This window comes from Protomyctophum parallelum, assembly GCF_964188405.1.
Source record: "Protomyctophum parallelum genome assembly, chromosome: 1".
Taxonomy (NCBI): domain Eukaryota; kingdom Metazoa; phylum Chordata; class Actinopteri; order Myctophiformes; family Myctophidae; genus Protomyctophum; species Protomyctophum parallelum.
In genome coordinates, this window is record NC_139697.1 from 1,788,357 (window position 1) to 1,814,262 (window position 25,906).

The 25,906-nt window shown below is 40.9% G+C and overlaps 1 protein-coding gene and 1 long non-coding RNA gene across 2 annotated transcripts in view; both read left to right on the plus strand.

Moving 5' to 3' along the window:
- The window catches only part of LOC310873381 (protein NLRC3-like), a gene marked incomplete at its 3' end in the record, with an annotated part of 132,925 nt that extends 111,981 nt beyond the window's left edge, over nt 1-20,944 (plus strand). The window contains exons 2-6 of the mRNA XM_083785751.1: nt 11,789-13,613; nt 17,533-17,709; nt 18,852-18,985; nt 20,249-20,375; nt 20,917-20,944. Coding sequence (XP_083641877.1) covers nt 11,872-13,613; nt 17,533-17,709; nt 18,852-18,985; nt 20,249-20,375; nt 20,917-20,944 — 2,208 coding nt within the window. The 5' untranslated portion in view covers nt 11,789-11,871. The remainder of the gene's footprint in view (nt 1-11,788; nt 13,614-17,532; nt 17,710-18,851; nt 18,986-20,248; nt 20,376-20,916) is intronic.
- An 862-nt stretch (nt 20,945-21,806) lies between these two features.
- LOC310871616 lies at nt 21,807-25,811 on the plus strand. The gene is made up of 3 exons (XR_014570315.1): nt 21,807-21,904; nt 23,138-23,199; nt 25,288-25,811. It is a non-coding gene; the product is annotated as an uncharacterized lncRNA (long non-coding RNA).
- Nucleotides 25,812-25,906: the final 95 nt, after the last annotated feature.

Sequence of the window (25,906 nt, forward strand, 5' to 3'; positions counted from 1 at the left end):
TTGAGGTGCTGTGGTACCAAGAGGTGCATGAGGTCTGGAGCCTTGTTTTAAGGGCCTTTGAGGTGCTGTGGTACCAAGAGGTGCATGAGGTCTGGAGCCTTGTTTTAAGGGCCTTTGAGGTGCTTTGGTACCAAGAGGTGCATGAGGTCTGGAGCCTTGTTTTAAGGGCCTTTGAGGTGCTTTGGTACCAAGAGGTGGATGAGGTCTGGAGCCTTGTTTTAAGGGCCTTTGAGGTGCTTTGGTACCAAGAGGTGCATGAGGTCTGGAGCCTTGTTTTAAGGGCCTTTGAGGTGCTGTGGTATCAAGAGGTGCATGCATATAGTCAAAGAAACCTGTTCAATGAGGTATATGGTTATACATTTCAGACCAAAGCACAATAAAGACACGACAAAAACTGCTACTTTATTGTGGACAAAACCATAAAGCACTATATATTAAACACTTGTTTTACAACAGGGTCCACCGTGTTCAATTCATCATAATGGGCTCTATGCAGCCAAAACTGTAATTTATGTTATTATTTGTAGGCCTACCAGTCCATGAGACTGTGATATGGCTTATTCATTTCAGTATAGTAGCCTATATTGGCATCTTGGTCTATACCTCTGATATTTGATTTAACTGCAACAGTAATCTGTTTATGTTCTCTTCACATTGTGTGAATAAAAGCCTCATTTTGTAACTTAATGTCATTATTAATCATTCCATGTCATGACAATCATTTTGTCCAATGAGGTTTGTCCTTTCCTAGATGGAAATGTAGGTCGTGGCTGACCAAAACAATCCAATATGACCAACATTATTTGGGCGTGCGGCCCTCAGACATTTGGCCCTCTGACATTTGGCCCTCAGACATTTGGCCCTCAGACATTTGGTATTTAGCTGAGTGGCCCCTGAGCCAAGTTGAGTAGCCCTTACAGTCAGGGGTGGAAAGTAACTAAGTACTTTTACTTAAGCCGATACTTAGCCGATCTACAAGCTCACAATGCCTCACATTGCGACGATTTGAACTTGTGAAATAGGACATTCTGCAATATGACTACTTTTACTTTTAGTACTTTAAGTACATTTTGATGCCAATACGTTTGTACTTTTACTCAAGTACATTTTAAATTCCGTCATTTTACTTGTAACGAAGTAGTTGTAAATTGCAGTATTGGTACTTTTACTTAACGGACCACTTCACCACTTTTCAACCTATCTCCATAATTATAGGTCCTCACTAATAATCATGATAGAAAATTGTTTTCTACTCAGTCTGTGTCTCATAGGAGGGCTGTGGGCAGTTCAGAAACCGTCCTCCAGTGACATCATCGATGGGGAATACAAGCTAATAGAAACTGCAGGCTTTCTAGTCCTGAAAAGGTGCAATGCGAAAATGGAAGCCATCGTTCTCACGAGAATCTAAACATTTTTGTAATAAATAATATTGTTTAAAATAAAATCTGCCTAATGATGATGTCACTGGAGGACGGTTTCTAAGCTGCCCACAGCCCTCCTATGAGACACAGACTGAGTAGAAAAAAACCGTGCCATTTTATCGTGATTATTAGTGAGGACCTATTATATGAAGATGGGTTGAAAAGTGGTGAAGTGGTCCTTTAAGTAAAACAATTGAGTAGCCTACTTTTTCCACCACTGCATACGTTTCAATATGTCTCCACAGCGAGGCTGCAGCCTACTATCCTACTGGTAGGCAGAAACATGTCAACCAGAATAACCTACATACGTTTCAATATGTCTCAGTCTACTATCCTACTGGTAGGCAGAAACATGTCAACCAGAATAACCCATACATACGTTTCAATATGTCTCCACAGCGAGGCTGCAGCCTACTATCCTACTGGTAGGCAGAAACATGTCAACCAGAATAACCTACATACGTTTCAATATGTCTCCACAGCGAGGCTGCAGTCTACTATCCTACTGGTAGGCAGAAACATGTCAACCAGAATAACCTACATACGTTTCAATATGTCTCCACAGCGAGGCTGCAGCCTACTATCCTACTGGTAGGCAGAAACATGTCAACCAGAATAACCTACATACGTTTCAATATGTCTCCACAGCGAGGCTGCAGTCTACTATCCTACTGGTAGGCAGAAACATGTCAACCAGAATAACCCGTTCTGAGTGAAACGCCTCCCTATATGCACTGGCCCTAGACAAACCTGTTAACTGTGAACAATAACACCATAAAGCATTACACTGTGTGTGTGTGTGTGTGTGTGTGTGTGTGTGTGTGTGTGTGTGTGTGTGTGTGTGTGCCAAAACCACCAATTTTTTCTGCCCAGCCGCCAAAACCACCAATTTTTTCTAAATACAACCCCACTAGAACAAACAAAAAACTATACCTACCTCGGCCTAAACATCAGCAGCACAGGGAACTACAACCAAGCTGTAAAGGACCTGAGAGACAAGGCAAGAAGGGCATTCTATGCCATCAAAAGAAACATCAAAATAGACATCCCAATTAAAACCTGGCTTAAAATACTGGACTCTGTGATAGAACCAATTTCCCTCTATGGTTGCGAGATCTGGGGACCTTTAGCAAACCATGACCTTGAAAAATGGGATAAACACCAAACCGAGACCCTACACACAGAACTCTGCAAATCCATTCTCCGTACCCAGCGGAAAACACCAAATAATGCATGCAGGGCAGAATTAGGACGATACCCACTCATAATCAAAATAAAAAAGAGAGCACTTAAGTTCTACAACCACCTAAAAGAAAGTGACCTAGATGCACTCCATAACAAGGCACTCACACACAGTGAAACTCTAGAGAGATGCCCCCTCAGCCACCTGGCCCTGGAACTCCGGGCACAAACACAAACAGAGCCACGAGATAGAAAACCCATTGGACTAAACCAAATTATAAAACAGCAAAAGGAAAACTACCTGACACATTGGAAAGAAGCAACACAAAAGCAGAGTAAACTAGAATGCTATCTGGCCCTAAACAGAGAATACACAGTGGCAGAATACCTGAGCACCGTGACCGACCTAAAAAAAAGAAAAACCTTAACTAGGTACAGACTCAGTGAGCACAGTCTGACGATGGAGAAAGGCCGTCATAGGCAGACGTGTATCCCGAGAGAAGACAGACTATGCACTCACTGCACACAAAATGAAGTGGAAACCGAGCTACACTTCCTAACCATCTGTCCACTGTACCAAGACATCAGAGACACATACTTCCCACAGATTACAAGCACACACAGAGATTTTGAAAACATGACCAATGACAAAAAAATCCCATACCTGCTGGGCGAAGTACAACAATGTGCAAACACAGCAGCAAGATTTGTGAGTTGCTGTGATAGGAGAAGGATATCAAATGGAACACAACCACCCTAAAGACTAAGCATTGTGTATATTCCTGCACTATACCTGCATCGAGTGACCTGGGTACATAGAATTTGATCTATTGAAGATTCTGACCTTCAAATGTACATAATTTTTGTATTGATTGTATTGCTGTATTGTTGTATTGTTCTTTCTGCTTTGGCAATGTAAACGTATGTTTTCTCATGCCAATAAAGCATGAATTGAATTGTGTGTGTGTGTGTGTGTGTGTGTGTGTGTGTGTGTGTGTGTGTGTGTGTGTGTGTGTGTGTGTGTGTGTGTGTGTGTGTGTGTGACTGTGTGTGTGTGTGTGTGTGTGTGTGTGTGTGTGTGTGTGTGTGTGTGTGTGTGTTCACCCACAACACCAGAGGGAGTGCAACAAACCATGTACAACCCAGATTCGGCACAAACAAGGGACTAAATTATTTTCGCTCCTATGCCACCAAAATGTGGAACGCCCTACCAACAGTCATTAAGACATGTGAATCCCTTGACTCCTTCAAAAAAAGGGCACCTACGGACGGCTGCAACTGGCCCCCGTAAAATCTGAATCCCCCCCCCCCCCTTTCCCCTCACTGTATATGTTTATTTCCCCTTTTTGCTTCCTTTATGATGAATTCCTGTTCTGTTCTTTAAAGGGACCCTTCACCCTTTTTGCAAAAGAATATATGTTAATGACGTTTAGAAGCTTTAAAACACTTTCCTGGGGGTCTTCATGTGTGTAATATGTGGTTTTAGCTATTTTAGATTGTAGCAGTGAGCCCAGTGTCTCTGATGTCATGGACACTGGTCTCACTACCTTCCTGGACTACAAATCCCATAATTATTTGGTGCACTGCTCCTCCTTGTGGATAGGGGGAGAGCTGTCTTACTGAGACAACATGTAGTCCAGGAAGGTAGTGAGCCCAGTGTCCATGACATCACCGGGCTCACTGGAATCTAAAATATCTAAAACCACATATTACACACATAAAGAGCCCCAGGAAAGAGTTCTAAAGCTCCTAAACGTCATTAACATATCTTTTTTTGCAAAAAGGGTGAAGTGTCCCTTTAGAAGTGTCTATTTGTACGTCTCTAAATGTTTTGATGAATTGAACATGGTGGACCCTGTTGTAAACAAGTGTATAATGCTTAATTGGGTCGTCCACTTACAGTTAACAGTCTTTGTATTGAGTTTGTGCTTGAAATGTACTGTAATTCTGCAAACTGTTAATACATATTTCAATCAATCAATGTGTGTGTGTGTGTGTGTGTGTGTGTGTGTGTGTGTGTGTGTGTGTGTGTGTGTGTGTGTGTGTGTGTGTGTGTGTGTGTGTGTGCGCGCGCGCGCGCGGTGGGTGGGGTTTCGCATAGTAGGCTTATCGAGTATCGGGTCTGTCTGAGGCTGAGCACTTTAAATTTGGTTTTAAACACAGAACACTGCAGTTGACCGTTTAGATTGTGGACAGCTAGTTGGACACAGACAACTGACTGACCACTATCTGGACTCCATGCATATCCTCGTCTGGAAGAAATCCTATACAGATTAATATCGGGTAAGTGTTTTTTTTTATCACTTTGGAACTGCAGTGCCGTTTTTACAGTGTTTATACAATGGCAGAAACAATCCATCGATTAGTTTAGTTTTTCCACATGCCGTAGAATAATATGGTTGCACATTTCAGACGAAATCACAATAAAGACAGTAAACTGCTACTTTATTGTGGACAAAACCATAAAGCACTATATATTAAACACTATATAATATAAACACTTGTTTTGCAACAGGGGCCACCGTGTTCAATTCATCATAATGGGCTCTATGCAGCCTGATACCTTTGACTATTATAGAAGTAGTCTATTTGTACGATCTCTAAATGTTTTGATGAATTGAACATGGTGGACCCTCTTAATTGTAAACAAGAGTAATGCTTAATTGGGTCGTCCACTCACAGTTAACAGTCTTTGTATTGAGTTTGTGCTTGAAATGTACTGTAATTCTGCAAACTGTTAATAATAAAAATTAAAAAAAAAAACTTCCGCGTTCGTCGGAAGCCACTTTCAACTGTCAACGTACGGTCGTGATTTTGTAAATTGTAGGAATACATTTCAGTTCTTTAAACCACACTATTTAATTTGATAATGTGATGGCGTAGTTTGTCATAGTTTGTATTATTTGTGTTGCGACGTTGACATGACGAAATTAGTTAGAAACGTCTTAAATCTCTTAAAAACGAGACTTCTTCATGGAGTTGTTATCGGTGTTGCCATGTCCGCTTGTTATAAGCGACTTTGGTCTTGTTTTTCAGTAAAGTTGCTTGAAAATATTGACAGTAGGCTATTGCAGGTTGTGTTTTTTTTGGGCTTGTTTCTAAAGTGTAGTTGCTTATTTAGGCTTGTTCCCTGATGTTTAAACCTGTGATTCTGCTCAAACATTGACATAAAGCCAAGGACCCCCATGTATTTGTGCACACGGACCCCCATCTGAATCTGATTTGTATAAAACAAAAACTATTTAGGAAAACATCTGATCTACAAGCTCACCGCAACACATTGTGAGCTTGTAGATCTGCTATTCTCAAGTAGCTGCCGATGTATAGTATATAAATATTAAGTATTATAGACAGTACAGCTCATTTGTGGAGTGGCTTCTTTTCATAGACCTGATTGCTTATTGCTCTCACACAATCTGGCAACACCGGTTGTTACGCTGCTGTGTGTAACAGCTGGAGGCGAGAGGAAGGCGTTGCCAGATTGTTTGAGAGAAATAATAGTTTTTGTTTTATACAAATAAAAAATAAAAACCTGGCACAGAACATTCTTCAGATCCGTGTGCACAAATACATGGAGGTCCTTCATGACAATGTTTGATCAGAATCACAGGTTTAAACAACATTAGGGAACAATTAAGCCTATATAATGCAACCTACAACTAGTAAACTACCAATATTTTAAAGCAACTTTACCCGAAACTTTCCACTCATTCCGACATTCTCTACCTCTGGCGAAACCTCACCCGAACCCCCCCCCTCTCTCTCTCTCTCTCTCTCTCTCTCTCTCTCTCTCTCTCTCTCTCTCTCACTCACTCTCTCTCATTAGAGTCACTACCCCTCTCACCGTTTCTGGCGCCCCCTACTGCTATTATTAAGTCACATACTCATGCTCACACAGACAGACACACACACAAACAAGTACGAGGACAGACACACACACAAACAAGTACGAGGACATTGCAAGCTGGTTGTAGGAGTGGTTGCACCACTCAAAAATAGCAGACCTATAAGCTTGAGGAACATTGGGAACATTTTGGGAACATTTTCGATGGATTGACATTGGATGACACATGGATTGGACATTTTGTGGAACATGAACATCTTCTTGTGACAACAATATAAGTTGGAAAGCGGCTGTGTGCGCGCCGTGCGCCATGTATATACAGCAAACATTGACTGTTGTCTGGTGTTTTGTGACTATGTGATCTTGACAGGTTTAATACAGTCCAGAGATGAGTCACCGTGAGGAGAGAGAGGAGGGAGCTGACAAACATCTCGTCCACAGAGCAGAGATGAGACGCCATGAGGAGGAGGGAGCTGACAAACATCTCGTCCACAGAGCAGAGATGAGACGCCATGAGGAGGAGGGAGCTGACAAACATCTCGTCCACAGAGCAGAGATGAGACGCCATGAGGAGGAGGGAGCTGACAAACATCTCGTCCACAGAGCAGAGATGAGACGCCATGAGGAGGAGGGAGCTGACAAACATCTCGTCCACAGACCAGTGTCTCCAACAACCAGCTACATGTCTGTGAAGAGTGACTCGTCTCTACCTCCTGACTTCAGTAATGAACCTGGACCTCCTGATGCCAAGTATGTGAATGCACCTATAAATACACTATAATACGTGTACAGTATTTGTGTAAATTATTGGTGTACAGTATGCAACATATGTTTAAAATATCACCTGTTATTGTACTGTATATTTAGTAAGATTGTATGGTTTCTATTATTTTATTGATATTTAATTTAATTTACTTGTCATGCAATGGCAAGAGACGGAACAAAAAACTCTTTAGAAACCCTTTAACTAACTTTTTCATTCACACAAACATTTTCTATGATTCCAGAAGTCTGTACCAGAGAGCAGAGTCTCCAACTCCCAGCCTTCTGTCTGTGAAGAGTGACTTTTCTAAAGACATTCCTCTTAACTTCAGGGATGAATCTGGACCTCCAGATACACAGTATGTCAATCCTCCTGTACAATATATACACTAACACTATACAATATATACACTATAATACTACTGTACAATATACACTATAACACTATACAATATACACTATAACACTGTAGTCTTTGCATACGCATGTAAGGTCGTCAGGGCTAGGGCAAGTGCTACGGGCCATGATGGAGTTGTTATACAGAATATGATAACAATAGTAGCCTATGACTGGTAGAACATGGGTGCAATTTGGGAGGAATAAAAACACTTTTCTTTCTTTCTTTCTTTCTGTGTGATAAAAATACAAATGAAAAAACATATTTTTGGTCGGACTCTTGCTGGAACCTCATTCATTCAATGTCAGTTTGACCACGCTTCCACCTCTTGGTTCTCCAACATCTCAATGTCACTAAAAACTAAACTTCAGACCTCCCAAAACAACTGAACACATATTGAATAAATTGACTTTTGTTTCTATGATTCCAGACGTCTGTACCACAGAGCAGAGTCTCCAACTCCCAGCCTTCTGTCTATGAAGAGTGACTTTTCTAAAGACATTCCTCTTAACTTCAGTGATGAATCTGGACCTCCAGATACACAGTATGTCAATCCTCCAATAGCCTACAATTCAAGGTTCAATGTTGTACTTTATTGTCCATCTTGTGTACACTACAGGTACATAAGAATACAACTTTATTGTTCCATCCTGTGTACACTACAGGTACATAAGAATACAACTTTATTGTTCCATCCTGTGTACACTACAGGTACATAAGAATAAAACTTTATTGTTCCATCTTGTGTACACTACAGGTACATGAGAGTAAAACTTATTTTGGTTTCAGACAATGCAGCAGCATTATATACACAACATTTTATAACACAACCATGTGATCTCATGCTAAGTTATATAAATTCCATAACAAGACATAACATCTAATAATGTCGTATCAACCCTGTTCAAAGTCCATCTACAGATTGTAAGTTACTGTGTGAGCAGTTTGTGAATGAAGTGGTACAAATCACAGTGTGGTGTTCAGTACACAGGCTGGCTGCTTGTGTGCATGTACAGTATGTGTACAGTATGTGTACAGTATGCCACCTATACATTTAAACTATCACCTGTTAGTGTAGGCCTATTGTATATGTAGTAACTTAAAGACGGTTACAGTACAATATTAAGCTTGACGTTTATTTCCCAAGTGAGAAACAGACTGGAAGCTCTATCGCCACATAATAAAGTCACTTCCTCCAAGCTGGTGGTTTCCTGTTAGACCAGAGCCATAGAGTCACACAGAGTTACGACATTGAGGGGGCAGAAATCTCTGAGTTCTGTTGGCAAAAAGTAAAAGTATTGTACAGTGACAACTATAAACTCTCTGTAATGTTTATGTTGTACTATTACTAATAATCAATCTAAAATAAAGGTATTTAAGATCATTAAAGCTGAGTCCAGTGCATTCTGCCAACTCCCGGTCCAGGACTTTGTCACTGTTCACTATATATGCTCTTCACCAATAGAAGTCTAGACGTAGAAGATTGGACTGAAGCCCCATGAAGTGAATGGAGTTGTGGTAACTCTGTCTTACTCTATGGCTACTACTGACTGCCTAGTCCTAGTCTGGTGTACTTGCGCCCCCTCTTGGCCAGGCCCTGTAATAAAGCAATAAGCCACAAGAGGTCTCAGGTTACCATGAATTTTACAATGGGTGAGAGGCGTAGTGAGACACAGCACATCGAGTGGCTCCAATCAGAATCAAGTATTGGGACTATAACCGTCTTAGAACTAAGTTTTTGACATGCCTAGTAAAACCACAACATAACAATTTCTATTATGTTTTTGGCCATTTTATTCAGTTTAGTTGTTGCTGCAATGCTGTGAGATGAAAGTAAAAGATGTTACCCTTTTGGAAGTAAAATGGAATGTAACAATACAAAGTAAAAAACTAATTGACCGTGTCATTCACACAAACAATGTCTATGATTCCAGACGTCTGTACCACAGAGCAGAGTCTCCAACTCCCAGCCTTCTGTCTGTGAAGAGTGACTTTTCTAAAGACATTCCTCTTAACTTCAGTGATGAATCTGGACCTCCAGATACACAGTATGTCAATCCTGTACAATATACACTATAACACTATACAATATACACTATAACACTATACAATATACACTATAACACACTACAACTAGCCTAGGGATAGAAAAACCGTTTAGCTGACATTATCTGGTTAATTATTAGCCACATATCCAACCCAAAATATAAATGTAATAATTAATCAATCAATCAATGATGGATTTTGGGATCTACATAGGAACCAGGTGGCTCCAATGAGGATGTAAATATGTAATCATGTCCACAGAGAGAGGCGTGGTGAGACTGAGCAGAACCCTGGACTGAAGACACCCAGTCAAACCACACCTGGACTGAAGACACCCAGTCAAACCACACCTGGACTGAAGACACCCAGTCAAACCACACCTGGACTGAAGACACCCAGTCAAAGACGAAGACGAAGACGAAGACAGTCGAAGACACCTGGACAAAGTAAGAATCTGCACTCATTGAAAATTCATAGTCAGACTAAATGTGACCAAATTTGACTGGGGCCCATTGGAGTTTTTGCAATTTTTTATACGAAAGCAGGGAATCATAGCTTCAAATTGACATATTGGTTGTTCAGTTTGACCCACCAGTTTTGGAGATATGGCTTATAGAGTAATGTCTGGCAGAGAAACAGTTGAGAAAACAGGCTTGAAAGGTTCACTCCTGGTGTCTCTACCATTACACCTAGCTACACGTTTAAGCATTTATTTCATATTTACATGTCTTCTGTGGTCTCTAACATTACACCTAGCTACATGTTTAAGCATTTATTTCATATTTACATGTCTTCTGTGGTCTCTAACATTACACCTAGCTACATGTTTAAGCATTTATTTCATATTTACATGTCTTCTGTTGTCTCTAACATTACACCTAGCTACATGTTTAAGCATTTATTTCATATTTACATGTCTTCTGTGGTCTCTAACATTACACCTAGCTACATGTTTAAGCATTTATTTCATATTTACATGTCTTCTGTTGTCTCTAACATTACACCTATAGCTACATGTTTAATCATTTATTTCATATTTACATGTCTTCTGTGGTCTCTAACATTACACCTAGCTACATGTTTAAGCATTTATTTCATATTTACATGTATTCTGTGGTCTCTAACATTACACCTAGCTGCATGTTTAAGCATTTATTTCATATTTACATGTCTTCTGTGGTCTCTAACATTACACCTATAGCTACATGTTTAATCATTTATTTCATATTTACATGTCTTCTGTGGTCTCTAACATTACACCTATAGCTACATGTTTAAGCATTTATTTCATATTTGCATGTCTTCTGTGGTCTCTAACATTACACCTAGCTACATGTTTAAGCATTTATTTCATATTTACATGTATTCTGTGGACTCTAACATTACACCTAGCTACATGTTTAAGCATTTATTTCATATTTACATGTCTTCTGTGGACTCTAACATTACACCTATAGCTACATGTTTAAGCATTTATTTCATATTTACATGTCTTCTGTGGTCTCTAACATTACACCTATAGCTACATGTTTAAGCATTTATTTCATATTTACATGTATTCTGTGGACACTAACATTACACCTAGCTACATGTTTAAGCATTTATTTCATATTTACATGTCTTCTGTGGACTCTAACATTACACCTAGCTACATGTTTAAGCATTTATTTCATATTTACATGTCTTCTGTGGACTCTAACATTACACCTAGCTACATGTTTAAGCATTTATTTCATATTTACATGTCAATTTCAGCTCTGACACTTATTTCAAACATGCTCTAGTGAAGAGTCTTCCTGTGCTATTAACTAATTTTGGATTAAACAAAAATATTAGTTTTTCTCCTCTGGTGAAAAGCTGGAGGCTGCTCGATGGCAGGCTCTCATTCAAATCTGGTCACAAATGGTCAAATGATCTGTCTGTATCAATTATATCTAAGTGCAAATAATGAAGCTAAACATTATCAACTCAACAACTGGACTAAAACAGCTGATCTTGTGTTGTTACCTTTGGCAAAATGTTTCTTATCAAAAAGCATATTATCTGGGGGTAATTAATTAGCAATGTGTGCTGTAAAAGATGTAAAGTTATAAATTAACCTGAATGTTTTAAACATAAATGTTCTTCTCATTTCAGATGTCCGTCTGCAGGTTGATTTGAACGATTATAAGGTCAGTTTGGAGGTCAGTTCGGACAGTCTTGATGGAGTGAAAAACCACATGACGGAAGAGTCTGGAGACTCCGTCACCAGCACCTACTCAGAGCTCTACATCTCAGCGGGACAGAGTGAAGGGGTTAATAGCCAACATGAGGTGATACAGCTTGAGAGAACTTCCAACATGAAGACCTTCCATGACGATGCAATCAACTGCTGTAAAGTCTTTAAGATCATCCTCCCTGGCAGAAAGGAACCCAGCAAAACAGTTCTGACAAATGGCATCGCTGGCATCGGAAAAACATTCTCTGCGCGCAAGTTTGCTCTGGACTGGGCAAGAGGTTTGGAGAATCAAGATATAGATCTCCTGGTTCCCTTTTCATTCCGGGAGCTGAACTTGGTCAGAGATAAGCGGTACAGTCTTCTGAACCTGATCCATGATTTCCACCCAACGTTAAAGAAGGTCACAGCAGAGCAGCTCGCTGCCTGGAAAGTTTGCTTCATCCTCGATGGCCTCGATGAAAGCAGGTCTCCGTTGCACTTTGACGAAAATGAAATCATCTCTGATGTCACAGTGACATCATCGGTGGATGCTCTGTTGACAAACCTCATCAAGAGGAATCTGCTCCCCTCGGCCCTCCACTGGATAACCACCAGACCCGCAGCAGCCAATCGGATCCCTCCTGCATGTGTTGACATGGTGACAGAAGTGCGAGGGTTCACAGACCCCCAGAAGGAGAAGTACTTCAGGAAGAGATTCAGTGAAGAGAAGCTGGCCGACAGAGTCCTCTCACACTTGAAGACATGGAGGAGCCTCCACATCATGTGTTACATCCCACTCTTCTGTTGGATCATTGCTACCGTTCTGCTGGACATGTTGAGGACACACAGCACGATAGGACAGCTGCCCAAGACCCTTACTGAGATGTGCTGCCACTTCCTGTTGGTTCAGGCAAACACCAAGAAGCAGAAGTATGACGAGACTCATGATGTGAACAAGAAAGAAACAGAAAAGGGGACTCAACAGCAGCTCACTAAGACTGGCAGGCATGTTCTTCTGAAGCTGGGCGAGCTGGCTTTTAAACACCTGAATAAAAGTAGCATCATGTTCTACCAAGAAGACCTGGAAGAGTGTGGTCTTGATGTGAAAGACGCCGCCCTGTACTCAGGAGTGTGCACACAGATCTTCAAAACAGAGAGTGTGCTGTTCCAGAAAACGGTCTACAGCTTTGTTCATCTAATCTTCCAGGAGTTTCTGGCTGCAGTCTACCTGTTCCACTGTTTCACACAGAAGAACATGGAGGTCCTGAACACATTCCTGGGAGATAAATACAACAGTAACAGCTCCCTCTCAGACTTCCTGAAAGCTGCCATGGAAAAATCCCTGGAGAGTAAAAATGGCCACCTGGACCTCTTAGTCCGCTTCCTTCATGGCCTCTCACTGCAGTCCAACCAGAGTCTGTTAGGAGACCTGCTGGGTCACACAGAGAACAGTCCCGAGGAGATCCAGAAAGCCATCCAGAACCTGAAGAAGATGTTAACTCATCGTGACACCTCTCCTGACAGATGCATCAACATCTTCCACTGTCTGATGGAGATGAACGACCACTCATTACATCAGGAGATCCAACAGTTCCTGAAGTCAGAGAACAGAACAGAGAAACTGTCTGAGACCCAGTGTTCAGCTCTCGCCGTCATGCTGCAGATGTCAGAGGTTCTGGAAGAGTTGGACCTGGACAAATACAACGCATCAAAGGAGGGGCGAAGGAGACTGGTGCCAGCTGTGAGGAACTGCAGAAAGGCTCGGTTAGTAGTTAACACATTGACTTGACTGCCAATCACGTCATGTTACGTCGCATCGAATCCATCGCTTGACTGCCAAGCACGCAGTATTGTGTCCTATGGTCTTTTCAGTGGATTAGTATAGATGGCGCTCTTCATCAACGTACTGTATGAATGATGCTAGGTTGCTAGGCAACAGATAAAACCAGAAATGAACCAGAAGTGAAAGTCTGCCTCCCGTCCGCCTCAATTTAAACAGAAATGTGCTTTGGATACAAGGGTTACATGAATGCACCATTTACAATGACGCAGCATTTTATACAGCCGGTTCCATGTTTTCCCGATCTCAACCCTGTCTGCATGCACAGGACTGCTTCAGTGTCAACCCTGTCTGCATGCGCAGGACTGCTTCAGTGTCAACCCTGTCTGCATGCACAGGACTGCTTCAATGTCAACCCTGTCTGCATGCACAGGACTGCTTCAATGTCAACCCTGTCTGCATGCACAGGACTGCTTCAATGTCAACCCTGTCTGCATGCACAGGACTGCTTCAATGTCAACCCTGTCTGCATGCACAGTACTGCTTCAATGTCAACCCTGTCTGCATGCACAGGACTTCTTCAATGTCAACCCTGTCTGCATGCACAGGACTGCTTCAATGTAAATCCTGTCTGCATGCACAGTACTGCTTCAATGTCAACCCTGTCTGCATGCACAGTACTGCTTCAATGTCAACCCTGTCTGCATGCGCAGTCAGTACTGCTTCAATGTCAACCATGTCTGCATGCACAGGACTGCTTCCGTAAGATTGCATTGGGGAAACATGCTGACTTCAGTGTTGTCCCTGAACACGTTCAATGAACGATCGTTCACAAACACGTTCATATTTTGGGTGAACGTACTGTATTTCTGTTTGATGAACGTCATTGTGAACGCGTTCATCTCTGGCGTGTGTGAACGTCACTTTCTCACGTTCAACTTCGTTCAAGAGTGAGTGTTTCCTTAGAGCCTTCCAGGCGAAAACCCCGCTAAGACACACCCTAAACAGGCCTTAATATCTAACGTTAAACCCACCAATAAGTCCTTATGCGACACAATTTAACTAATCTTTCATGCCGTACAATTTCACTGGAGCGTGCAGCTCACATCTCTGCATGAGGATCCTGTCATGCACGCAGACACAGAACATCCCGACTCCCGACCCAAACACTGGAAACTTATAGTTGTTTGATTAAACATAATGTGCCACGAAAAATAGCTTCCAATAGCTTGTTATTTTTGCGTCGAGGAGGTATTTGTCCATAATGATCACCTCGGTCGGCCAACTAAAGACATCTCCCTCCACAGAAGCTCAGTGATGCCTGATTTATTCTTCATCGTACAACGTGTTCCATGCTGAAAATGGCTGATCTACAAGCTCACAACGTGTTGCGTCTGCGACGCGTTGTGAGCTTGTAGATTAGCATGTGAAGATATGCAGGCTGTGAGAATTGAACTGATAGCCTTCACAATAAAAGCATGCAGCTTTCACAAGTTGGCCCATAATTAGGACAAGGAAAATGATTAAGAATTCTGTGGCATTCCACATGGCAAAAGAGCTATTTCTTTCCAAAATGTAAAAAAAATATATATAATAAGGAATTAATTTGGTTAATGGTAATGGAGAAATTGTAAAAGTTGTATCTTTATTAATCCCAAAGTTATTCCCAATAGGAATAAAGTCTGTGGTTCTATGGCTATGGGCTGCGGCAATCATTTAGAAAAACAAAAAGCAAAGAAAAAAAAAGGAAATAATTAAAATAGTTTTGGAACCATGAACTTTAGTTCAAAATGTTGAATGATGAACTATGAACTGAACTAGTTGATTTTTAATGAACTGTGAACTGAACTAGTTCATAACAAATATGAACTTTCCCAACATATGGCTGACTTCATAAGCAATTTAAACGCTCGTTTCAACCCGTCACTTAGATGTTCTTGGCCACAAAGAAATAAAACATCTGAGAGCATACTTGACATTTCTTTTATAATATTGGGGAAAATCAAACTAGTCTTAATTTCACACCTTATACTGCTGGTTGAAATCTATGATATCTAAATGTCGATCTCCCTCTGTTATTCTAGTTGTGTTGACTATTCCAGGGGTTCTCAACCCATGGGTCGCGACCCCTCGCGGGTCCACAAATTATTTTCCAAAACATAATTTGCAAGTCAGTTTGTATTGGGGGTGGGGAAGCGGGGTGGTGGGCGGGGGTCGCGAGACATGGCCAAAGCATCCCTGGGGGTCCCCAGCCAAAAAGGTTGAGAACCCCTGGTCTATTCCACAATACTGTTTATGTCTGGATAACTAGATAGGAGATGTTTTAGTTAACTTCCATGACAGTGAACTAGGTATCATTTGTTTTGATATAATCTCTTATTTAATCTGCATTTACAGACTTGTTGGCTGTGAGCTCGGATACAGTAAGACAGGTGTTGAAGCTGTGTCTTCAGCTCTCAGCTCTAATCCTTCCCATTTGAGAGAACTGGACCTCAGTGAAAACGGCCTGCAGTACTCAGGACTAGTGGAGCTGCTCTGTGCTTCACTGAAGAGCCCACACTGTAGACTGGAAGTTCTAAAGTAAGATACATTTACCACTTTTATTATGATCACTTCTGTTTTATTATTTACTGACAGTATTATGTGAATAGAATATGAATGCTGTGGTGAGAATGTATTAATAAGCTTGATGGTGAGACATGGTAGGCGAATAGGGAAAAAAAGTTAACTAATAGCTATCACAATGAAACTTCTCCAGTTGATTAATTATATTAAGACTAAGATCTTTTGTATTACAAGTTTTCTGAAATGATATGTTTAAATATGCAAATTATGCATTATATGCGCTAATTTGCATATACATTCCAGGACGATAAATCTGAAGATTGGATAAAGCCAGGTTCAAAAGTATGGTTTAATTTTGTTGACATATTAGAGACAAAGACAATTTTAGGGGATTTTCGATATCTCTAATTATCACTCCACAAATCAGAAAATAGTTTCAACAGGCATAAAAAACCCACATTTTTGCCATGTTTTAGGAATAAAATGTGATGTAAATCAGGCTGTGAATGAGAAATCAACGAACCCTTCTCTAAGTTCCTGCAGAATATAGTTATGAATAAGACTGGAAAGTTGTGTGCATGTGACTGTGTAGGTGTATGTGAGTGCAACTGAAGTGGAGATTCTTTGTCCCAGGTATGAGGAAAACTCATTTTGAGAAAACGGCCTTTAAAGATTTGTATTGTAAAATTCCAAAACGTTTTATTTGAAGCCACTATTTTGAGAAAAAATATCTCATCCAAACCTTGGCAACAACATATAATGCCATATATCATTAGAAAGGTCTGGACCTCGAGCTGACTGTGGTTGGATCCAAATATGGTCACTTCCTTTGTACCAACAACCAATCATGAAAATAGAGAGGGTGGATTTTCACCCAGCAAAACGAGCTGTCATTGGCTAAAATAAACTACTAAAATAAACATCTAAATCTGTATTTTGACTGTTTATTTAGCTTTAGTTTGAAAGAAAACATGTTTAGGAAGCAAAATAGCACAAAACTGAAAAATCATGATTTCACTTGCCATGTCTCGCCTTAAATGCTTGTTCCAACCCGTCACTTATGTTCTTAGTTGGCCGCTAAAAAAAATAACATCTGAGAGGTTATGATCTTCTTTTTCATAATATTGGGGGAAATCAAACTAACATTCAGTCTTCATAGTCTTTGATATCTAAATTGTTATCTTCCTGTTATTCTGTGCTGTCATGGTGTTGTCTATTCCACACTCTGCTGCTCTAAATACTAGATAACTAGATTTGTTCCAGTTAACTTCCATGACAGTGAACTATAGGTATCATTCATTTTGTATTGATAATCTCTTATTTAATCTGCATTTACAGACTTGCTGGCTGTGAGCTCAGTGAGACCGATGTTGAAGCTGTGTCTTCAGCTCTCAGCTCTAATCCTTCCCATTTGAGAGAACTGGACCTCAGTGAAAACGACCTGCAGGACTCAGGACTAGTGGAGCTGCTCTGTGCTTCACTGAAGAGCCCACACTGTAGACTGGAAGTTCTAAAGTAAGTTACCACTTTTATTATGATCACTTCTGTTTTATTATGTACTGTATTATGTGAATATAATATGATTGCTGTGGTGAGAATGTATTAATAAGCTTGATGGTGAGACATGGTAGGTGAATAGGGGAAAAAAGTTAACTAATAGCTATCACAATGAAACTTCTCCAGTTGATTAATTATATTAAGACTAGGATTCTTTTGTATTACTGAAATGATATGTTTAAAAATGCAAATTAGGCATTATATGCGCTAATTTGCATACATTCCGGGATGATAAATCTGAAGATCAGATAAAGCCAGTTTAAAAGTATGGTTTCATTGTGTTGACATATTAGAGACAAAGAAAATTAGGGGATTTTCGATATCTCTAATTATCACTCCACAAATCAGAAAATAGTGTAGGTGACTGTGTAGGTGTATGTGAGGGCAAATGAAGTGGAGATTCTTTGTCCCAGGTATGAGGAAAACTCATTTTGAGAAAACGGCCTTTAAAGATTTGTATTGTAAAATTCCAAAACGTTTTATTTGAAGCCACTATTTTGAGAAAAAATATCTCATCCAAACCTTGGCAACAACATATAATGCCATATATCATTAGAAAGGTCTGGACCCCGAGCTGACTGTGGTTGGATCCAAATATGGTCACTTCCTTTGTACCAACAACCAATCATGAAAATAGAGAGGGTGGATTTTCACCCAGCAAAACGAGCTGTCATTGGCTAAAATAAACTACTAAAATAAACATCTAAATCTGTATTTTGAATGTTTATTTTGCTTTAATTAAAAAAAAAAAAAAAAAAAAAAAAGTTTTCACTTGCCATGTCTCGCCTTAAATGCTTGTTCCAACCCGTCACTTATGTTCTTAGTTGGCCGCTATAAAAAATAACATCTGAGAGGTTATGATCTTCTTTTTCATAATATTGGGGGAAATCAAACTAACATTCAATCTTCATAGTCTTTGATATCTAAATTGTTATCTTCCTGTTATTCTGTGCTGTCATTGTGTTGTCTATTCCACACTCTGCTGCTCTAAATACTAGATAACTAGATTTGTTCCAGTTAACTTCCATGACGGTGAGTCGGTGAACTATAGGTATCATTCATTATGTATTGATAATCTCTTATTTAATCTGCATTTACAGACTTGTTGGCTGTAAACTCAGTAAGACAGGTGTTGAAGCTGTGTCTTCAGCTCTCAGCTCTAATCCTTCCCATTTGAGAGAACTGGACCTCAGTGAAAACTACCTGGAGGACTCAGGACTAGTGGAGCTGCTCTGTGCTTCACTGAAGAGCCCACACTGTAGACTGGAAGTTCTAAAGTAAGATACATTTACCACTTTTATTATGATCACTTCTGTTTTATTATTTACTGACAGTATTATGTGAATATAATATGATTGCTGTGGTGAGAATGTATTAATAAGCTTGATGGTGAGACATGGTAGGTGAATAGGGGAAAAAAGTTAACTAATAGCTATCACAATGAAACTTCTCCAGTTGATTAATTATATTAAGACTAGGATTATTTTGTATTACTGAAATGATATGTTTAAAAATGCAAATTAGGCATTATATGCGCTAATTTGCATACATTCCGGGATGATAAATCTGAAGATCAGATAAAGCCAGTTTAAAAGTATGGTTTCATTGTGTTGACATAAAAGAGACAAAGAAAATTAGGGGATTTTCGATATCTCTAATTATCACTCCACAAATCAGAAAATAGTGTAGGTGACTGTGTAGGTGTATGTGAGTGCAACTGAAGTGGAGATTCTTAGTCCCAGGTATGAGGAAAACTCATTTTGAGAAAACGGCCTTTAAAGATTTGTATTGTAAAATTCCGAAACGTTTTATTTGAAGCCACTATTTTGAGAAAAAATATCTCATCCAAACCTTGGCAACAACGTATAATGCCATATATCATTAGAAAGGTCTGGACCTCGAGCTGACTGTGGTTGGATCCAAATATGGTCACTTAATTCCTTTGTACCAACAACCAATCATGAAAATAGAGAGGGTGGATTTTCACCCAGCAAAACGAGCTGTCATTGGCTAAAATAAACTACTAAAATAAACATCTAAATCTGTATTTTGACTCTTTATTTAGCTTTAGTTTGAAAGAAAACATGTTTAGGAAGCAAAATAGCACAAAACTGAAAAATCGTGATTTCACTTGCCATGTCTCGCCTTAAATGCTTGTTCCAACCCGTCACTTATGTTCTTAGTTGGCCGCTAAAAACAAAATACATCTGAGAGGTTATGATCTTCTTTTTCATAATATTGGGGGAAATCAAACTAACATTCAGTCTTCATAGTCTTTGATATCTAACTTGTTATCTTCCTGTTATTCTGTGCTGTCATGGTGTTGTCTATTCCACACTCTGCTGCTCTAAATACTAGATAACTAGATTTGTTCCAGTTAACTTCCATGATGGTGAACTAGGTATCATTTGTTTTGATATAATCTCTTATTTAATCTGCATTTACAGACTTGTTGGCTGTGATCTCAGTAAGACAGGTGTTGAAGCTGTGTCTTCAGCTCTCAGCTCTAATCCTTCCCATTTGAGAGAACTGGACCTCAGTGAAAACGACCTGCAGGACTCAGGACTAGTGGAGCTGCTCTGTGCTTCACTGAAGAGCCCACACTGTAGACTGGAAGTTCTAAAGTAAGATACATTTACCACTTTTATTATGATCACTTCTGTTTTATTATGTACTGTATAATGTGAATATAATATGAATGCTGTGGTGAGAATGTATTAATAAGCTTGATATAATGGTAGACATGTTTCAAAGTAAAATCTGTAAAATCTCTTTAAGGCGAAGGTATCGGCTACTTCATCATATAACAGCGTTTATCACAACGCGTTGAGGAGTTTGTAGATCTGCTATTTTTGACTTGCGACAAGTTGTAGCTACGCCACAGTTATCAAGCTTCTTAATAATATTATATTAACACTTTAAGGACTATAGATTAATATAATCAGACCACCTAGGCTGACGGGATTGATCAATTACCTTTGGAGCATAACGCATATACTGTAAGTATTTGCAGCTTTGATTCACGAAACCCGGCGTAAAATAGTCCCATGGTTTGTTGTTGAAGAGAAAAACATGCCGCCATTACGATGTGAAACGAAAACAGCCTCCACAGCATGTTGTAGTCCAAACAAACCCCGTTCACTTGCATCAAACTCATTTTCCCAGAAGCCCTAGCAGCCCAGAGCATGGCTAGATTTCCGGTTTTGTCATCATAACGCAACAGCCTCGTCACCAGGTCCGCGACAAATCCGCTCTTTTATAATTATTAAAAAACGGCGAATTAAACACATTAAACAAATAGCGGGTTTAGCGTATTACGCAGCACCGACACATGGATTAAATAGCGGGGAACACGGGTTAGGCAGTAGTGTTAATTAATATTAATGTTACGAAAGAAAGAAAGAGACAAACATTGTAATAATAGCCGATCTGCAAACTCACTGTGAGGCGTTGTGAGCTTGTATCTCTTTAAGGCAAATGTATCGGCTACTTCATCATATAACAGCGTTTATCACAACGCGTTGAGGAGTTTGTAGATCTGCTATTTTTGACTTGCGACAAGTTGTAGCTACGCCACAGTTATCAAGCTTCTTAATAATATTATATTAACACTTTAAGGACTATAGATTAATATAATCAGACCACTTATTAATGTTACGAAAGAAAGAAAGAGACAAACATTGTAATAATAGCCGATCTGCAAACTCACTGTGAGGCGTTGTGAGCTTGTAGATTTGTAATATTTTCGCATTCATGTAATGCCTACAATTCCGATTGCTTCTAAGGGTAGTTGGGGGGGGGGGGGGGGGTCCCCAGTTCAAATATGATTACGGTATGTTGGAGGCCAGGGTTTGTTTTAATGGAACTAAAGCATCCAGGTGTGAAGGCACCCTAAGTGGGACAAGAGAGTCCTTTAATAGATGCTGGAAGCTGGTTCTAAATCCAGGAATAATGCATATTTAAATGTGTTATTTATTAATTAATCTATTCATTTATTTATGTATATTTCCATCTTGTGTTTCAGACTGGCTCACTGCGGCCTGTCAGAGACATGCTGTGAAGCTCTGGCCTCAGCTGTAAGCTCTAATCCCTCCCTAAGAGAGTTGGACCTGAGCCTCAACGTGGTGAATGATTCAGTTCTGGAGAACTGCAAGTGAGTAGACTTGGGCTGTGTCCATGTTGGACAGTGCAGTGTTTCCCTTAACAGTGTATCTCTGACACAAAGGGCCCTATCTTGTGTCAGGGGCACTTTCTCCGTAATTTGTGGATTTAGCATTGTGTAAGAGGCGTTCCCCCATTAAATTAGCTATCTTATGCCACAGTCTAAATCCTTAAAACACCTCCGCTACCCGTTACATTATGCATAGGTGTGGTTTGGGCGTTACGCAACATAAACCAATCAGTGTGCCAGGTACCATAATCCATTATACCTGGAGTGAACCTTATGGAAGAGCAACGCGTGCTGCCTTGGAATACATTTAAATTAGATACAGAGGGTTGTTGTGTGTGTTCACATTACGGGTGGTTTGAAGAGACGATTTCCGTTGTCCTAAACCTGTGTGCATAAGATAGCAAATATAGGGAAAGCGCATCAACACGCGTACAGACACACCTCCAGCCGCAAACATGTATAGTGGGTTGTGTGGCCGCAAGATAACGTTTACGCATAGTGGAAGCTCCTAAATGAGTAATTCACGTAAAGTGTTTAATGCTTGCGGGTAAGGCATGGGATACGATACAGCCCAAAGTCACAAATCATGAGAAGAACAACAACACAATGCAGTGCCTCAAAGAAACTCTAGGATAGCAGACGTAAACAATGAACATCTGTCTAAACAACAATATATGTGCATCACGAAGGTATAAAAGGACAGTGGAGTGCTATAGGGGTTAAGGTGGAGTCTGAGGAGGTGATGAGATCCAAACTGGGCAGCAGTGAGTGTGTCTGGATGAGCTGCAGGGCCAAGATAATGACAGGAGAAACACTGTAGTGTCAGCTAGTGGAGACGTTGTGTTAGACAGTTAGACATTGATGCATTGTTGTTCTACTTCCTACAGAGTGAAACACTGTAGTGTCAGCTAGTGGAGACGTTGTGTTAGACAGTTAGACATTGATGCATTGTTGTTCTACTTCCTACAGAGTGAAACACTGTAGTGTCAGCTAGTAGAGACGTTGTGTTAGACAGTTAGACATTGATGCATTGTTGTTCTACTTCCTACAGAGTGAAACACTGTAGTGTCAGCTAGTGGAGACGTTGTGTTAGACAGTTAGACATTGATGCATTGTTGTTCTACTTCCTACAGAGTGAAACACTGTAGTGTCAGCTAGTGGAGACGTTGTGTTGGACAGTTAGACATTGATGCATTGTTGTTCTACTTCCTACAGAGTCAAACATGGAGGAGAAGATTGGCTTACTAATCCTCAACTGAGTCAACTCATTACAAAACGTGAGTATCTGTGTCTACATTAACATTTTATATACCGTTGTATACTTGGTTGATGTTGTCCTGAAAACTCTTGTGCTCTCTACTCTCTGCTCTTGGCCTGGTCCTTAACACATTCTGACCTGAGATCAGATTCGTGGAAAGGTTTCCACTGGACACACACTGGTCTCATGAACCCATTCTGACCTGAGATCAGATTCTAAAAATGTCAGTCGTTCTTCGATTTTTAAAAAATAGCAGACCTACAAGCTCGTATCGCGCCACTCGGTGGCGCGATATGAGCTTGTAGATCTGCTATTTTTAAATAGCTAAAGCATAACATGATGCTAACACCAAAATGGGTGCCCGGTCAGAATGGCTTAACACATCAAGATGAGGTCATGTGGTTTGACAGAAACAATGGGCCTCATTCACTAACCTGGTCGTAAACAACATGTATTTCGTCTATATTGGCATAAGTTCAGTTCTGACGTGCGATGCATGAAAGGTGGTGCAGAGCCGTGATGTGTGCAGATCACAGGTGGATCTCGTTTTGGTTTGAAAGTCACAAGTGATCTCCCGTGTCGATCATTGGCATGGTTCCACGCTCCATTTAACACCATACAAGACAACTGGAAATATAAATCACACGTGTGTGAACTGAGCGGTGCAACTATACATTTACTGTTACAGTTACTGTACTGCACTGTGCTCTGTACTGTATTGTAGTGTACTGTGCTCTATGCTGTACTTTGATTATTTTGGGGAAAAATAGTTAGTTACCGTGTGTTAGACGACACGTACACAGACAGGTACACGGTAACACAGCGAGACAGACAGGTACACAGAGAGACAGACAGGTACACAGAGAGACAGACAGGTACACATAGAGACAGACAGGTACACAGAGAGACAGACAGGTACACAGAGAGACAGACAGGTACACAGAGAGACAGACAGGTACACAGAGAGACAGACAGGTACACATAGAGACAGACAGGTACACAGAGAGACAGACAGGTACACAGAGAGACAGACAGGTACACAGAGAGACAGACAGGTACACAGAGAGACAGACAGGTACACAGAGAGACAGACAGGTACACATAGAGACAGACAGGTACACAGAGAGACAGACAGGTACACAGAGAGACAGACAGGTAGAGACAGACAGGTACACAGAGAGACAGACAGGTACACAGAGAGACAGACAGGTACACAGAGACAGACAGGTACACAGAGAGACAGACAGGGACACAGAGACAGACAGGTACACATAGAGACAGACAGGTACACATAGAGACAGACAGGTACACATAGAGACAGACAGGTACACATAGAGACAGACAGGTACACATAGAGACAGACAGGTACACACAGAGACAGACAGGTACACAGAGAGACAGACAGGTACACATAGAGACAGACAGGTACACAGAGAGACAGACAGGTACACAGAGACAGACAGGTACACAGAGAGACAGACAGGTACACATAGAGACAGACAGGTACATAGAGACAGACAGGTACACATAGAGACAGACAGGTACACAGAGACAGACAGGTACACAGAGAGACAGACAGGTACACATAGAGACAGACAGGTACACAGAGACAGACAGGTACACAGAGAGACAGATAGGTACACAGAGAGACAGACAGGTACACAGAGAGACAGACAGGTACACAGAGACAGACAGGTACACAGAGAGACAGACAGGTACACAGAGAGACAGACAGGTACACAGAGAGACAGACAGGTAGAGACAGACAGGTACACAGAGAGACAGACAGGTACACAGAGAGACAGACAGGTACACAGAGACAGACAGGTACACAGAGAGACAGACATTTTAATTGTATTGAGTCTTAATTTAGTCGACTAAAACTAGACTAAGATAAATAATGTACAAATGACTAAAATAGGACTAAATCTGTTGCCAAAATTAACACTGCAGTGAGTTTGTGTGTGTGTGTGTGTGTGTGTGTGTGTGTGTGTGTGTGTGTGTGTGTGTGTGTGTGTGTGTGTGTGTGTGTGTGTGTGCGCGTGCGCGTACATGCGTCAGTCAGTGAATGCTGTATTTAATGTTTACTGTGTTGTTTTCTCATCAGATTTCCAGCGTCTCACACTGGACTCAAACACAGCACACCGTAAGCTCTCTCTGTCTGAGGACAACAGGAAGGTCACATGGGGGTCACAGAGGTCAGGGGGTCAGCGTCCTCCTGATCACCCAGACAGGTTTGATGACCTTGATCAGGTTCTGAGTTCACAGAGTGTGACTGGACGCTGTTCCTGGGAGGTAGAGTGCAGTGGACGGGTTCATATAGCAGTGGCTGACGGAACAATCAGCAGGAAAGGAGGTGGTGGTGACTGTTGGTTTGGATGGAATGATAAGTCCTGGGGTCTGGACTGTGATGGTGTTGATGGTTCCAGGTACTCTGTCATACACAACGGACAGACGACTGTCCTCCCTGTCTCTGCCTCTAAAGGCTCCAACAGAGTATCAGTGTATGTGGACCGTCCCGCTGGGACTCTGTCCTTCTACACAGTGTGCTCTGACTCACTGAGACACCTGTACACCTTCCAGACCAGGTCCACTGGACCTCTCTATGCTGGGTTCAGGTTCTGGAGGTCCTCCCCCTCCGCCTCAGTGCGTCTGTGTGAGCAGTAAGTATAATGACACACACACACACACACACACACACACACACACACACACACACGTAACAC